Raw genomic sequence first — 16,488 nt, 5'->3', positions numbered from 1 at the left:
CTTAGACTAAGTCTGATTCACTGGAGTCTATTAGACTAAAGCATATGTGCACATTCCCCCATAAACATGTGGCTTTGACTCAAAAGCATATATAGTCTATATTGCATTTTCTGGATGTTGAACTTCTTCCAGCAAGATGCGCCAATTACTATAACTTTTTGTTAAATTGAGAAAGCTAACAAAGAGTGCAAAGTCTCCAGAGTATATTCTATCAGTAATTAATAAGCCACAAGCAATTGCTTTATAATTAACAGTGCCTTCTCATGCTCAATATCTAATCAACTGTTAAAATTGCAATCAAGCTGAGCAACGTAATCCGGTGGACAATTCACCACTAGAACACCACTGAGATCTCATACCAAGTAATAGAACAGGAGGACACCAAGATTTCTTTAGAAATTATTATCAAAATACATAAAACCAAATGAGTCATCACGTTGTTAAAAAAATTATCTTATAGGGATATTTTGATATTTGCAAACAATCCTTCCAGAAAGCATTCTGCTGGATAAGCCCCATCTAGGAATATCCTCCACGAATCCAAACAAAGTTGCAACCAATAACCACAAACGTCCCAGTGTTAAAGGATAAAGTTACGGTGAGCTAGTTTTCCTCTGATCTCCGATTTATGTTGTAGGTTGTGTGAAGCTTGATTGAAAGCTTCCCATTTTTTACTCGGACAATCATACAATGCTCCCATTGTCCTGCAAGGTTCAAAAAGCAAGAATATGTCGGATATAACAGAAATATTATCCTTTAAAGATTAGAATCAGCTGAGCAAGTTCCTGTACCTGGAGTAACATCATCAGCATTGTTCGTTGTTCAGTGTTATCTCCACAAGTTGAATGTTACCATGAAGGGAAGAAGCCTTGCAGAGTGGCATGAAGGAGAAGCCATCTAAAAGTATCGAACATTTCAGACCCCATTTCACCATCAAGAACTCGATTAAATGATGGCCACTGCAGATAAACAGCACTGGAAATAGTCAGATGGCTGAAGTTCCTCCAAGAGGAATTCATCTAACATAGAAGGGAAGCAAAACCTTCGGTTGTGGTATGTGGTTATAAATACAGCCCCAGGAGAATTTTGCAGGAGAAAAGTAACCGTTGCGAACAGATCATCGAAATCTTATAAATCATAGGTTGTGGTCTGTACTTCAGCAGAATGCGGATAAGAAGTAAAATGGTAACAGAATTTTGCATGCATAGTCTCACCAGTTGTATCATAGAAAACATCAGCTCCAAGCACAATGTAAGGATGCAAATCAAATATAGGGGTATCCCATTCGCCCCAGGTAAGTCCTAGTATCTGCATGAGTAGAATGATGTAGAGCAAGAAGATAGATTGTATACATATAATGGTTGTGGGTGGAAATGTACTTTACAGTTGACTTTGTTTAGACTGCATATGCTTCTCATGTTATCTAGAACCTGCTCAATAAAAAAACAATATGATCAGAATTTAGAATGATTTACATACCTTCAATAATTAGTAAGAGAATGTAACGTCAACATTAAGAAATTCAATACATACTGAAAATTAAATGTGATAGACACCCCTCAGGTTGATGATCCGAATTTGTCTACTCGCTTCCACGAACCATACGAGCCTAACAATAATATGGTGAAAGAGATGGAGATATGATATATTCAGGATAGAGAACAAATTTATCGGAGCGGATGGTGGAAAGAAAAAGCCTAGTGGTGTGGTGGTGGATCTGCTTAAGATAAAGGTATGGGGCGGCGATGGTGATATTGGAAGTTAGATCAATAATATGGTGAAAGAGAGAGGAGGGAGAAGGTGGACGGTCACCTAGAGGGTAGGTGGACAGTCCTCCTCTGTATCCACGTGATCTTCATTACTCCGTCCGACTGTCGTGGATCTTGTGTTAGCCATTAATGGTGATCCAAGGTTAACTAGATCTAACACCACTGATAGACAGTTAGACACCCCTCCGATTAATAATCTGAAGATGTCTACTCATTTCCACGATCAGTACGAACCCAACAATAACCTCGGATATAAGATCCAATCTCTGAGGCAAAAGCTAGGCCTACCACTATCTTCAATATTAATATGATACTTTGGATTCAACGGTCAGATCGACGAACAATTTTAGAGATATAATAGATTCGGGATGGAAGACAAATCTATCAAAACGGATAGTGGAAAGGGAAAGCTGAGTGGTGTAGTAGTGGATCGGCTTAAGATGAAGGTATTGGATGGCGATGTGATATTAGAAGTCGGATAGATCAATAGTAGGGTGAAAAGGAGAGGAGGGAGAAGGTGGACCGTCACCAAGAGGCAAGTGGCGCCAGCCAGTCGAAGGGGAAGGGACCTAGGTCGGCCTAGGGTGGAGGAAAGAACAAGAAAGAAGAATATTAGAAGAAAGAAGACAATTCAATAATTCCAAAATGACTAACTAAGTATGCGCCGCATATATTTATAGGCGACTCAATGGCTTGACTAGACTTGGCATTTGGATCGAACAGGCTTGAGTCTCACTGCCCAACATAAAAAAAAACACTTGAAGAAAACACCTAGACCTGGGATCCTTGTCGTCCGGCGTTCAAATGCCTTTAACCCCTTTTCTGGCTCTCGGGATTTGCGTTCAAATGCATAGCCTTTTATTCCTTTCTGCTCTTAGCAACACGTATTTGAACGCTTGGAAGGCTATTCAAATGCCTTAAATCTCTTTCTGCTATTGGAGATTTGTATTTGAACACCAAATTCTGAGAATGATACTGTCGGCTGCTGGAGCCCTTATTTCTTCTCAAACAACTTGAAAATAATCCAAAGCTGAACCGTATAAAAATGCCTATCTTAGGTATGTGAAACGTTACATCCTAAATTAACGTCCAGTTATCCACGACTTTAATCTGGTATCTGAAATAAAGAAATACAGATTATGATAGTTGGATGTTTCATCAAGAACTGCTGAACAATGATCTCAAGTTGCAACTTGCATTATCAGTAAATATCAGGTAAACCTTACATTACCAGCTACTATTAAATGTTCAGAAATAAGGAAAGGGGACTACCTGCCTTCATAGTGATTTCCTTCTTTGGTTTTCTATAATAAAGATCTAATATAAATTAATTCACTAATATTACAAAAATATAAAGTTTGGAGAAAATTCTTCCTTCTAAAGCAATATATTTTTGGGATAGCACAAAAGAGAATTCCAACTTTGTTAAGCATATAGAATATTTACAGCTCTCTATTTCATTTGATGTTAGAAAACATGATCAGCACCTCACCTCTATGTTGTGTGACTTGTCGGTCAGTATAACATCTGCTCCAATTTTGGCAGCTACAATCCCGGGCAGTGAGGTTCCAGCACCGATCTACAATTAACCAGTATAAGTGTAAAAAAGCTAGTGATCCAAATATCTTCATCAGTTGTTATATCACCATTAAGCAATAACTTTCAAAATAGGCATTTTATTTTAAATGCATGCTTTAATTTCAAATTGCTAATCCCTCTTCAAATTTATAGTCAACTGACTCTTCCAGATAGAAGTTCTTTCCATTTAGTTAATTTCCAAAGGCACTGATCATGAGAAAAAGATCACAAGAAAGAAATAGCAGAATAAAACATTTAGTATGTTCAAGAATCAAAACAAAAGAAATACCACAAATATGATAAAGCAAAGCAGAATAATTACACATAATCTTAGAAGTGGTTATATGAAAAATAATGGAAGTTCCAACATCGCATAACTTGAATTCTGAAATCATCAACATGAGAAATAATTGCCAATCAGATATCATGCTATACATGACAACACCAGACCAGATATATTCTCACCATGAACACTAACATATTGGGGTGAAAATGTGAAAAATGTGATAATACCTCAATCACAGTAGTGCTAGAAAACCGTAGCCTTTGTTGCCACACGTACTCAGCGAGAATGATGCTACAAGGCCAGACAAACATTCCATAGTCCTCTTCTATGTTCTGTTGATACAAAAGCATGTCTTCAAAAGGAAGAGCATGATAAATGCGTATAACTGAAATGCACAGAGGGAAAGGATATAAAGATCACATTCAAATGATCATTTACAGTGGTGTCAAAACCATACTTTTGTAAGATTAAATAATTTAAGAATTAATTATAATCCAGATATATCAAGTGAAAATACTGCTAGAAAATTAATCATGTGATACAGTGCAACTGATAAACAACCATCATAAAATCAACAGCAGTAACTATTCAACAATCTTGCAGAACCTTGCTGGGTGGATTTGAAGCTTATTGCACTTTTGCTTTTATTTTTTCAAGTAATATTTATCTTGAGAATACATATGGATGGCCCAGTAGAGCATATCAGACCCTAGACAGTAATCAGGCCCATATATCCCATCCTCATCAGCTACATCATTGATTCATCTAACAATATTTATTTCAAATTTATCTTATCATCACCGCATGTTATTTCACACATAATAGTACAAAGTTTCTTTCACATATTTCGTGCTTTGGCCTAATTTCAAAGCAACGAAGGAACAACTGGTGAAGCTGTAAATGTATAGACAGAATACGTATCAATCTTCAACCGACCACCAAGCACCCGACTAACGAAACTGCTCGTATTACACAATAAAACAATAAGTACCTCATTTAACCAGGGCTTTTAAAAAGCTCCCAACTTTGAAGCCGAGATATAAAATTGGGCAGTAATTTGCATAAAAAGAGCACGTGGTAAAAGCTATAATAGCCCATGTAAATTTGTAAGAATAAGCAGACACCTCGATGATGTCGACGTAGAAGTCATGGTCCTCCTCGGAGGAGTTGCCCCCAAAGAAGTGGCGAGAGATGGTGGTCATACGGGTCGGGTTGGTAGGGGGGCTCGGGTCGGCGCTTGGATTAAAAACCGCTTTCGATGGCGGTGCTGCGGCCTCCTCCATTACACTCTGCTGCTGTTACTTTCCTATTGTGAGGAGGAGATTGAGGCTTCCTCCGGTGGAGAAAGGGTTGCATAGGGTTACAACTTTTACAAGTATTATTATATGGGGAAGAACAATAAAAATAAAATTAGGGGGACAAAATAATAAACTGGAGATGCGGGGTATCGATCCCCGTACCTCTCGCATGCTAAGCGAGCGCTCTACCATCTGAGCTACATCCCCGGACATATTCAAAATCTATAAACATTTTTTTCCTATATCTAAATTGTTTAAATTTTAAATAGTTAGTTAATTCACGTAAAAAAATAAGATTTTTTAAAAGACTTTATGTTTTGAGGAATATACATATAAACATCAACAGTAGTATATAAATAAATAAAAACATGAACATCATAAGAGTCAAAGTGCTTGGATAGCGTCCAATTTCTCATTCATCCGTCCTTTGCAGTTATCTTGCTTTGATCATCAAAACATGATCATCAAAAGCATGCCCTATAGCATCTTGTACATCATTATCTGAATTTAAGTCCTTAGAAATTCCAATTAAGATATTCTGCAGATGATGATTTAACGGAAATGTGAAATATTTTTTGGGGATAAAATCTCAGCTCAGAAAGATTTGAATAAGAGAAAGATAGCAACTTCAATTTGAAGTATATATAGTCCTCGTTTCTGCCATGCAACTCAGTCAAACAGCATCAAGGGAGGGACCCACCAGCTAAAAATCAATATCATCATCGTCCGCTATATGCTTCGCAAGCTCCTTCTCCTGCTGCTGCCTTCCCTGCTTCTTCTCTTTGCTTTCCTTTTCTTTGCGAGAGTTTCGAGGGAAACTCAATGCCTTCACTGCTTCATTGTGCATGTTCAGACAAAATGCAATTCTAGAATTGAAAGCAATCTGGGGCTCGTTTGTCGAGTAGACATCACCAGTCTCCTTCGATACCATGCATCCGTTAGCATGATCAATGGTGGCATCAATTGCACCATCCTGGATGGCCTTGGCAACAATGCTCTCAGCATCTGCCACAGGATTATCGGAGTCCAATCTCAACTTTTTGGCTACATCAGTAAGGGAGATGCGCGAATAAGAAATGCTAATGTTGCGTAGTCCAGTTCGAATCACATTGTGTCGCAGCCTCACAATCAAATTCCTAGTCCTGTCCGAACCGAAAGTGTCTGCAAATTTGTCTGCAACAGTCCTAAACAGCTCTAGGTCCCCAACTCGAACAGCCTACGGATCATCACTAGGAAGTTAAAACTACAAGAACAAGAGGGGTTAATTTTGTGTTTCTGAGAAAGAACGGATTCTTACATTTGTGAGCTCAAAATAGGGTGTCAAAGCCTTCTTCATGCCTTTCTGCATGAAAACAGTTCTCTCAGGGATTTCTCCTAAAAGTAACCTGACTATAACTGCCCATTTGTTGCATTGTATCCGGAAACCTTGGGCTGTGGCTGGTGCCTTTCTAGCAGCTTGCAGCAGGCTTTCTTTTGCATCAGTATACTCCAACTGAATGGTCCTGATCTTTCCCAAATAGAACAGATACCGACAGAACTGGAGGAATCTCAGAACCAGAAAACAGCAGAGATTAGTCATTTACTGGTTAAAAGTCGCAGCAAGGAAGAAAGGTCAGGAAGAATGCAGCAACCATGCATTTACCCAGAACACGAGAGGAATTAATGCCTAGAAACAAATCAAATGGAGACAAAAAAATTTGTACCTGCTGATTGGAATGAGCCTCAAAACGAGGTGCCTTGGATCTAAGTTTCTCTGCCTGATCATATAAGTTGTAATGGAGGTAATTGCGAAGTAGCAGGTTGAGAAGAGTTTCCTACACCCCATCAACACAACCACTTAGTTTGAGAACAAACCAGATTTTTGCAATAATGATTTGACAAGCAACTAACCTGACCCAGTTCATCCCGCCGCAAGGTGGCCATCCTGTGCAAAGCAAGGAGTTCCCTGAGGAAGAAAAACTATGTAAGAAGAAAATAGAGCAGTCTAACACAGATGATACATCAAAATGTTGACTTCCATGTTCAACAGATGGTTTGTAAGTAGGGGTGAAAACGGATTGGATACGGATCGGATACGGATCAGATAGTGCTCAACCCATATCCGGATCCATATTTTTAGTCCGGATATGGATTCGAATACGGATATTGGACGGATAGCAAAATTTAAAACCATATCCTAACTAAATGGATACGGATAATTTTCGGATAGATGATCAGATCTTAAACGGATATTGATTGAATTTAAAATAATTATAATATTTTATTTAGATATAATTAACATAAAATTATTAAGAGTTTTACGACAAATAATTTTGTTGTATGTCAAATTTATAAATTAGAGAAATTAATCTCTAAAAATAATATATAACGTATTATTAGTAATAATATTAATATTTACTATTTAAATAAGCAAACTAAAAACTGTAAATCATTTAAAAAACTATGCGGGTAAACGGATATCTGATATCCGTATCCGAATCCAAAAAATATATCCGACCCGTATCCGAATTTTTTTCAAAAATTCTATCCATATCTGAAACCGTATCCGAATCGGATAGAAATTTTTTATCCGAATCGGGTCGGATAGCGGGTCGGGTCGGAGTTAATCCAACCCATTTTCACCCCTATCAGTAAGGGCGTGTTGTTATAAAGAGAAATATGTATCAAAGCAAAGTAAATTAACTCACCCACGAATTTCAGCAAGGCTATTTGTAAGTTCATAACTGTATGAATAATAGGAGTATAGTCTAGATGCTAAAACATCAATGGTTCTTCTGTTGATGCTCTTAAGACGAGAAATGCTTGAAGAGGCACAAGCTTTAGCCTGAGAGAGAAGAATAAAAAGATTGAACTTTGCATTAAAGGATATAGACAAGTGACTAACTAGAACTTACCTCATTGTATCTTTTCTGATCAATTAGAAACATCAAGACAAGCAAGTAACAGTATATCTCAACTTCTGGCTGAGAATGCTTTGTGGGAACTTGAGCTGCTGCTGAAGTTGTGGTATCGACATCCATATCATGCTCATCGTCCTAAAATCGGCACCAAGTACATAAAAAATAAATAACAAGATTTGTGATCATGTACAAAATCATGTTCAAGTGAAACTTTTAAAATAAACTCAACTGATCTAAAAGTACAAATCTCACAAATGAACTTTTAAGTTTAAATGATAACATACCTTGCCCAAGTATGGTCATGGACTAGAAACAGATAAAATAAGGAGCTCTAGATGAGAAGTAAATGTTTAACTGAACTTAAAGGGAGCAGAATCCAGTTTGAAGTTAATACCTAAAGATATTAGAGGAATAATAATGTCAACTGATAATTATGTCAGTTAGAGAGGAACTTGATAAAATGTGAACACTGAATCCTTTGAAATTTAGCATGACTAGTTATGGTTCGCTTATCTTCGGGAATTTCTATGAAATGTCTCCTTAGGATTTATCATATTCGAGCTCTATATTTACGCATTTCTCCCAGATCTAGCTTGACATCATAGCCTTTAGCAGTCAATTTAGCCAATATACTAAATTTCACAAAACAGACTTCAGTATTTAGAAATTTCTTCTTGTGATTTGAAGAACTCAAAGAGATGGCAAGAAATGAGCAACAATATATATTTTGACTAGCCTTTCTTGTTCATTTGTTTCAAACAGAAACCTGCGAGGAAACATTCTGGAAAATATGGATGAAACAATATAAAGAAAAACTGAATCTAATGGCAATAATGCTGCACATCTTAAATACTTACGAGAATTTATCTAGCTAGACATACCATCATCCAAAGCCAACCCTCTAATACAATTTCTTCATTAAACCCGAAAGCTATTCAGCTCTTTCATTCTTTTTTCCCCCATCGATGACTACATTTCTTAACAGTAGCATTATTGTTTCCTAAACCCAAACTTCTCACAACAGAAGCCACCCCTCAAATCACATCAATGAAAAGAAAATATGATTACTTCTTTAAGGTTTCAATCTCGCAGCTCGTACGGCATTTTAGTAATCTTTCCATTACTCAAAGCAGACGAACCAATTTTATCAACAAAGTACAATCAGCACAAGCATTAAAAATAAAATAAAAAACACTACCAAAATTATAAAAAATAAACATTCGTAATCTAAAACTTGTTTATTACCCAACAAAAATTCAAGAATGAGAAGAAACAGATAACGGATTCAAGCTCACAACATATCCTCATCTGAAGTAGAAAAATCATAAGCTACTTATTCCTAAAGCGAAAAAAATACCCTGGGCAGAAAAGAAGAGAGACGTAGATAGGCATCGGAGCCGGGAGGCAACACAACAGCGAGGAAGGCGGCGACGACGGGAGCCCTAAGATTGCGGCGAAGCATTATGGTCAGCCGCACCGCCCGCAGGATTCGCCGCGCCTCCTTGGTGTAGGCGCCGGTCTCGATCAACGACGCGATGTCCTTCAGATCTAAGCAGGAAATGGAACCCCAATTTAAGAAACCGATATCGAAGCCAGGAAGTACACTAAGACGAAGGAAGGAAGGAAGGAGGAGGGGATAGGGTTTTGGGCTTACGCTGGAGAATGGAAGGGGTGGAGGAGGGAGGAGGTGCTTGCGAGTCTTTCATCTCTACGTCTGCGACCATCTTCGCTCTTCTGCGAGGAATTTGGGGAGGAGGCGAATGGTCGGTCGGTCGGTCAGTGGGAGAGTTGCTGCTTTGATAGACGTGAGAAGAAAAGAAGAGCAACGGTATCGGATTCGGATTGATTGGTTTAATATTCGTACCCGAATATAATAACAGAAAGCGGGTTGCCTTGCCTCCTGAAGTTTAGGAAAATTAAAACTAATAAGCAATCACTAATATAATCATAATTTCTCTATAATCTAGATTAAATTCTTTTGGTTTTTGTGTACAATTTTATTTCGCAGTAGCATAGACATCGAGTAGCAACTCCAACACTGTTGGATTAATTAATCCAACTCAACGAAGCTCCACGGACAACAATCAAATTGCACAGAAGTACAAAAAAAGAGATAAACAATGCCTCTATAAATTACTGTGGTGTTTATTATGCTACAAAACTATTCAACACAATGATAATATCTATTACATCCAGCACAGGACATCAAGGTATTGAAACAAAAATAAAATTAAGAAAAGTATGAAATCTTAAACATACAGTATAACTCTTCCTAGTATATGTATGATGGATTGATGGTATGCATAGGTGGAATGAGGTAGGTAGCTGAGAATAGCCCAGCAAAGAATCAACTAAACAATGGCCGCAGCTAATAGAAACAGTGTGAAGAAGATGTTCTTCATGGCGATCAAATTTGATGCATGGTTCGAGGATGGTGTCAACACTGTGACGTGAGTATTGCTCGGGGTTTCTTCGGCAGGATTATAACTGCTTGGTCCATAAGCACCTGTGCCGTTTACAGGAAGAGTGGTTGAATTCTCGACATCGTAACCTGATAATACAAAAATATCGTGGTTCATTAAAATTGGCCAGAACACTGATTCCAGCAAAATTTACAATTTGGTAAGTAGGAATACTTACAATCAAATTTCTGCCATCCCAAGATCAACCTTTCTCGATCAAAGACAACAAGAAGGCCAGTCAAAAAATTTTCTGCAGAAATATTGGTAGTTCAAGCATATCAGGTATCTCATATAGTGAACATATTGCATAAAATATGCACCCATCATTATCATCTTCCACTATAAGCATTGGGGTGGACTGAAATACTTAATCAGGCTCCTATGGAGGTAAATTTATGTTTCCAGGGAGCGAGAGCCCGAAAAGTAGGTTGCAGGCAACCAGACCAATGCTACTGCAAGCAAGAGAAGTTCACAGAAGGGAATTTAAAGTAGTCGTGCCAGTGAATTTCATGTTATCAGTCTCTCAAATCTCCTGAGATAATCTAGATGAAGGGGCAAATCAAAAGTACAGTGTTTAGTGCGCATTGTACTCATTTGGAAACAGAACATATGTAGACAAAAATCAATCTGAAACACATTAATACAAGATAGCAATTTATACTACTAGTTTTCCCAATGTAAGAAAGCATCCAGAGACAAATGTCAGTTTAACACAAAATTTAGCCAAAATATAGGATAGAGGAACTTACGTCCTATTATATTGATATCGCTGCTATTAAGAATAGCCAGGCAATATGTCTGCATTAGGAAAAAAACAAGACATAAATTACCACAATTTATTAATGGTCAGAAGAGAAATAACAGTATCAATATTATTTTAACCTGACTGGAGATGGCAATTATTGGACTGGTAACAGGAAACAAGCTCCCATTTTTCGTTACCAAATTCATTTCAGGTACATTACTAATCGTTTGACCGAAGCTGCAAGAGCAATAATAATATATCAGTTAGTCTACTGTCTAAATAAGTCAAATATTGAACACATTTTAACTATTACCTCAAGTCATAACAGTAGTCAAAAGGTATAGAGGAATCAGATTCATGCCTGCTCTCTTGAACCTGAGAATTGAACTGTAGAAAGAAAACAAAATTCTGAGAACTATGATTGCAGTATGACAGTAGACTTCATCCTTAAGCAGTTTACTTACACTATCAGTAAGTTGAGTGTACACCGGATCAGTCAAATATGTGAAGGAGGTACCAGAGTCAACAATAGCACTAAATTCAGCACTGATGGAACTATTCCCTACTCTTGCTCCAGTTATGCTGATATTGTATGATTGACTGCAGAACAATAATTATTAGGAAAATATGGTGAATATGGTGAATATGGTGAATATTCACCATATTCTTTCCAACTTCAAAAGTTATCATTAGAAATATGGTGAATATTCTTTCCAACTTCAATGATAATGGATGTAAATGAAGCACACTTACTTTTGACTATTAATATCAAACGGTGTTTCTTCTTGGTCTGAGCTTCCTTTGTCCCCAAAGTTGATTCTCCCATTACCATCACTCCCAAAGCACATGGAAAAGGAATTTGAAGCAAGACCCTTGCTTGATAAAATGCTAGGAACAGATATCTTGTCCATACCGAGCCCAAGTAGACCATCAGGAGCTGCACCATCTAAAAATGAACCAGACTGAACCTGTCCACAGCTGCAGAATTTCCAATACAATCACAAGAGAAGAACCAGACATAAAACTTGAAAAAAAGAAAACTATGAGAAGGGGATGCAAGGAACATAGAAATCTACTATAAGATACCAAGTGGCAACCATACCCGAATACAATAGAAGCTTCAATAACTTCAGAACTATTAGCTTCTGTTGTCAAGTACAAAACATCCTCGACTAGTACTCCAGAAGATGAAGTGTTATCAGATACATATTGGACAAGGTATGAGCAACTGCTGCTTCCTCCAGAGCATGAATTTTGAAGATTACAAAAATTACTACTGCATGACACATTTTGGCTTGTCGATGACAGACTGGGACTATAAGTACTGAATTCAAGATTCTGTTCCAGTTTAATGGCCAAACAAAAAACAAGATGTTACTTATCTAAGAATAAGCACCTTTTACAAGAAATGATTATGTCCAGACAAATTTGGGAGGATAGACATACATCCACAGTTACAAGAAAACAAGGGAAGAAACAACTATAACTTTTAATGCAAATCATTCCTGAACATCAAATAAGTTACAAAAACCAGATAGATAAGTTGTTTTTTTTCTCTCAAATGAAGTCATCAGCTACTACATCAAATAAGTTACAATTTCAGGCCAATTAGTCTTGTTAATTACAGTTTCAAGATTTTCATGATGGTTTTGACTACTAGACTATGTACTGTGATAAATAAGCTAGTACAGAGTGCACAAACTGCTTTTATTAAAAATATATATATTCTGGACTATATGACAAGTGCTCATAAAGTGCTGTGCAATGTAAAACAAAAAAAGGAGAGAGGTTTCATGCTGAAGTTAAATTTTGTGAAGACTTATGATAATGTAAGGTGGAACTATTTTGAAGAAGTGTTGAGAATTGAATACAGGAGTTTTAAATCCAAATGGATTAACTGGATCCAACTCTATTATCATAAACTGTAATGGAGAGTTAATATTTCTAAGTGTAAGAAAGAACTTCATCAGGGTGATCCTTTGACACCTTTTCTATTTGTGCTCATTGTTGATGGTTTAAACTAGATGTTGGATAAAGTGAAGCCACAAGGTCATCTCTCACACCTTAATGGTAATTTGATTAGCGAGGGAGTGATGAATTTACAATATACTAATGATACTCTCATATTTTTTAAAGCTAGTGTTAGGGAGGCTGCAGTATTGAAGTTTATCAGTTGGTATTTTGAGAGTATCTGGAATCAAAATAAATTTTCATAAAAGCTCATTGGTGTACGTTGGAAGTGCAGAGAAGAGGAAAAATTTGCGGAGTTGATGAATTGCAAGCTAAAAGTGTTGCCGGTAAAATATTTTGGGTTCCCTTTACATAATACAAATTTACTTAGATAAGATTGGATGTTAGTCATAGAAAAAGTTAAGAAGTTGTTGGCAGGATGGAAAGGGAAACTGCTTTCCCTGAGTGGAAGGATCACTCTCATCAATTCTGTTTTAAGCTCTATTCCAATATTCCCATATACTATCTATCTCTTTTTGTGATGCCAAAGCAGGTACGTAAGAGACTAGATCAGCTCAGATGCATATTTCTTTGGAAGGGTGCTAGTGAAGAAAAAGGTGGATATCACTTAGCTAATTGTGGTCGAGTTTGTGAAAAAAAAATAGGGGCTTAGGTGTTTTAAATATGTCTGAACTGAACTTAGCTTCAACAGAATTTTCCCCTTCTAGAGAGGGGCTTTACCCACTAGTGCTGCATCTAAAATAGGTTTGGCAAATCAGATGGGTGATAGGAAAAATATAAAGTTTTGGACAGATATTTGGATTAGTGAATGCTCTCTTGCTACCAATTTCCATTAGTTATTTGAAATTGCTTGGGACCCTACAATTTTAGTGGCTGAAGCTTGGAGGGGTAGTGACTGACAGTTAGGGCAACAGAAGAGGTCTGTCAGAAGAGTTGCTGATCTTGGAACAGCAGCTATTCCAGCTGCTATATGCCACAGGTCAGGTAGATGATAACAGGAGAGACAAGTTTAAATGGAGGTTTAATACTACTGGTATTTTTTACTGTTAATCTCTCTACTCCTTGCTTAATTATGGGGGTAGGATTGTCAGATTAATTCCAAGGCTGTGGAAGTTATCAATGCCTCTAAAAGTTAAGGCTTTCCTTTGGCTGGCTTGCAATAATAGAATCTTAACTAAAAATAATCTGATTAAGCGAAATTGGCAGGAGATCCTAGATGTGTTTATTGTGGTAGAGATGAGACTGTACACCTTGTTTTGAAATGTTTTAATATAGTAATATGAGACCTATTTTGAATTGAGCCAAAGGTGTTTGGGGTCCTTTTAAGATTCCCAGAACCTTGAGAGAGCTCTCGACTTCTGGCAAATATAAGAAACTGGATAACGAGATGAAGTCTTGGTGGAAGATGTGGTGGGCAACTTGTATTTAATGTATCTAGCTGGACAGAAATTATAGAACTTTTTAACCTGGGGTGGCTTGAGGAGGAGATGAGTTAACTCATCATATTAATAATATGTATCTATGTTGGGCAGGGACAAAAAATGTTGAAGCCCAAAAACATGCCAAGATGATAATGCAAGGATCTGCTGAAGCTGCAGCAGGAAGCTGTCTTCTACATTTGGTCATGACATTTCATTCCCTGGGATGGATGTATTTTGACAAACTTGGTGTAGTAGAAGTGGTGGATATTTGGGTTGCTTCTTTTATGTTTTGCTGTGCTAGATACTAATTCTGCTGCTATTGTTAATAGTGCAGGTGGTTGCTTATGGTTGTTTTAGTACTCTGGTGGTTTATGTGTTAAGTAGGTCAGGTGATTCTGGGTAAGTTTTGCTTGCTGCTATCAGCTTTGATAAGGCAGGGTTTCTACAAATGTTTCATAATGAAGATGAGCTTGAGCTTTTGTTAAAAAAAAAATAAAGTTACAAGCAGAACTACATTTGCTTGTTAGTGTGTGAATTATATATTTTTCCATACTTTAATATGAGTAATCTACCTAGCAACAACATCATTGAAGAATTTTTCTTGTTGAGTTTCACTATTCATTTCGAGGTCAATTATGAGAAGTAAAATGAATTCTAATTATTTAAACAGAATAATTAAGAACACAAATCTGTAACGACTCATACGTCCAAGGTAATTCTGGAAAAATAATTATAACCTATTGCGTGGCCAAAGAAAACCTTATGAAAATTAGATTACATGAACAATACCGTCAGAACATAACCATAATCTATTTTTAACTAAACATGTATGATCCTAATCAAATAATATAAGGATTAAGAATTCATAAAAATAAAAATAAAATCACTACGATATCAAGAAAGCCTTCATACCCCAAGGCCATACTCCGGTGAGCTGGTAGGTGCGCACTGCTTGCAATCACATGGCACCCAAAACAAATCACTTCCCGTGTCGAGCGCTACCAGGAATGTTGCGTTCGGGGTCCCCAACGCAACAACCGCATAATGCAAACTGTCCACAAAGAAGAAGAAAAAAATCACATAACCGAGTAAGCATTTCATCAACCGACAAAAAAAAACTCATATAAACCCAAACCCAACTCCTAAAATCCCAACTTGAAAGCAGAGATATTATGTGAATTATACAAATAAAAAAGGGAAGAAGGATTCTTTTTCTTTTTCTTTTTAAAAAAAAAAGAATAACCATTTCATCAAACACCGAACAGGCACCAACACCCAAGTCCCAAAATCCCAACTTGAAAGCGAATCCAGAGAGAACGAGGGGGGAAAAATAGGAGATGACGTACTATCCGAGGGAGCTGATGGCGACGGTGGCGTTCCCATCGACGAAGGTGAGCTCGTCGGAGGAGGAGAGGAGGCGGCGGTGGAGAGCGCGGTCGTGGTGGGCGAGTGCAGAGTAGTAACCGGAGGTATCCTTCTCGGGAAACAAGGCGCCGGGGTGGTTCTTGTACTGGGCCCAGCGGCGGACTTGGTCGGAGAAGCGGTGGTGGAAGTCGAGGCTAATGGAGTTGGTGCCGGCGAAGAAGAAGAGGAGAAGAAGAAGAGAGGAGTAGAACGAGGAGGAATCCATGAGAAGAGAAGAGAAGGAGAGAGAGAGAGAGAGAGAGTGGGGAGAAGGAAGGGAGAAGGTTGGATTAAGAGAAGAAGACGAGGCATCTTGGCGTCGTTTGAATATGATTTGGGTCAAAGATGGAGATAGCAATAGGAAGAAAGGAGGAAGGTCGTCGTCGGAAACGGAGAGATCGTCATCCACGGGAGTTTTGCTTCCTCCGTAGTAGGTCAAGTCGATTACTATCTAGAAGGCAAAGACTAAGACACATCTACAAACATAATCTGAGCTCACTGTCGACCCAACAAGACATCCGAACGCCATTCTAGAATTAAAGCGTGTGGACAAAACAAAAAACAAACGAAAAAAAAAAGACATGGCAGTTGACACGTTTCTAGAATGATAAAAATCAAAGACGACCCTTTGACTCCACGAACTCCAGCAATTAA

The 16,488-nt window shown here is 37.7% G+C and overlaps 3 protein-coding genes and 1 non-coding gene across 5 annotated transcripts; all 4 read right to left on the bottom strand.

Moving 5' to 3' along the window:
* Positions 1-363: 363 nt before the first annotated feature.
* LOC140781322 (uncharacterized) lies at positions 364-5,028 on the bottom strand. 2 transcript variants are annotated; one of them, XM_073127290.1, is made up of 8 exons: positions 4,758-5,028; positions 3,861-3,965; positions 3,262-3,348; positions 1,380-1,430; positions 1,215-1,308; positions 1,043-1,127; positions 792-959; positions 364-704 (listed from the first exon to the last, which is right to left on the bottom strand). In XM_073127290.1, the coding sequence occupies exons 1-7, from the start codon at positions 4,914-4,916 to the stop codon at positions 806-808; spliced, it is 735 nt and encodes a 244-aa protein (XP_072983391.1). In that variant the 5' UTR covers positions 4,917-5,028; the 3' UTR covers positions 364-704; positions 792-805. The 2 variants fall into 2 exon arrangements, with proteins under 2 accessions (XP_072983391.1, XP_072983460.1); XM_073127359.1 differs by having other exon boundaries at positions 3,861-4,018; positions 4,758-4,896.
* A 37-nt stretch (positions 5,029-5,065) lies between these two features.
* TRNAA-AGC (transfer RNA alanine (anticodon AGC)) lies at positions 5,066-5,138 on the bottom strand. The gene has a single exon. It is a non-coding gene; the product is annotated as a tRNA-Ala (tRNA).
* A 171-nt stretch (positions 5,139-5,309) lies between these two features.
* On the bottom strand, positions 5,310-9,669 carry LOC140802738 (probable 26S proteasome non-ATPase regulatory subunit 3). The gene is made up of 8 exons (XM_073158319.1): positions 9,486-9,669; positions 9,189-9,379; positions 7,826-7,966; positions 7,619-7,755; positions 6,822-6,876; positions 6,635-6,745; positions 6,229-6,468; positions 5,310-6,147 (listed from the first exon to the last, which is right to left on the bottom strand). The coding sequence occupies exons 1-8, from the start codon at positions 9,553-9,555 to the stop codon at positions 5,635-5,637; spliced, it is 1,458 nt and encodes a 485-aa protein (XP_073014420.1). The 5' UTR covers positions 9,556-9,669; the 3' UTR covers positions 5,310-5,634.
* A 262-nt stretch (positions 9,670-9,931) lies between these two features.
* On the bottom strand, positions 9,932-16,281 carry LOC140796153 (aspartyl protease family protein 1-like). Its single transcript, XM_073149049.1, has 10 exons — positions 15,777-16,281; positions 15,343-15,481; positions 12,141-12,376; positions 11,792-12,016; positions 11,503-11,638; positions 11,352-11,425; positions 11,176-11,275; positions 11,043-11,091; positions 10,472-10,543; positions 9,932-10,382 (listed from the first exon to the last, which is right to left on the bottom strand). Exons 1-10 carry the CDS (start codon positions 16,058-16,060, stop codon positions 10,183-10,185), a joined length of 1,515 nt encoding a protein of 504 aa, XP_073005150.1. The 5' UTR covers positions 16,061-16,281; the 3' UTR covers positions 9,932-10,182.
* Between the last annotated feature and the right edge of the window lie 207 nt (positions 16,282-16,488).

Source organism: Typha latifolia, chromosome 1 (assembly GCF_019914945.1).
Source record: "Typha latifolia isolate L0001 chromosome 1, TyphaL0001v2, whole genome shotgun sequence".
Taxonomy (NCBI): domain Eukaryota; kingdom Viridiplantae; phylum Streptophyta; class Magnoliopsida; order Poales; family Typhaceae; genus Typha; species Typha latifolia.
Note: the sequence above shows the minus strand (reverse complement) of the source record. Positions and strands in the feature narration are given on the sequence as shown.

Bases quoted from the DNA above. Each gene is read 5' to 3' on its own strand.
- LOC140781322 (XM_073127290.1), bottom strand. From the start codon at position 4,916: ATGGAGGAGGCCGCAGCACCGCCATCGAAAGCGGTTTTTAATCCAAGC. The intron at 3,966-4,757 runs GTGTCTGCTTAT...TTGTATCAACAG, and splicing joins TCTACGTCGACATCATCGAG to AACATAGAAGAGGACTATGG. The intron at 1,431-3,261 runs GTGAGGTGCTGA...TTTATTGAGCAG, and splicing joins ACAAGTCACACAACATAGAG to GTTCTAGATAACATGAGAAG.
- LOC140802738 (XM_073158319.1), bottom strand. From the start codon at position 9,555: ATGGTCGCAGACGTAGAGATGAAAGACTCGCAAGCACCTCCTCCCTCC. The intron at 6,877-7,618 runs GTGAGTTAATTT...TTTCTTCCTCAG, and splicing joins AGCCTTGCTGAAATTCGTGG to GGAACTCCTTGCTTTGCACA. The intron at 6,746-6,821 runs GTTAGTTGCTTG...GATGGGGTGTAG, and splicing joins GGCGGGATGAACTGGGTCAG to GAAACTCTTCTCAACCTGCT.
- LOC140796153 (XM_073149049.1), bottom strand. From the start codon at position 16,060: ATGGATTCCTCCTCGTTCTACTCCTCTCTTCTTCTTCTCCTCTTCTTC. The intron at 11,092-11,175 runs GTTAAAATAATA...TTCCTAATGCAG, and splicing joins TAATTGCCATCTCCAGTCAG to ACATATTGCCTGGCTATTCT. The intron at 10,383-10,471 runs GTAAGTATTCCT...TTGTATTATCAG, and splicing joins GGGATGGCAGAAATTTGATT to GTTACGATGTCGAGAATTCA.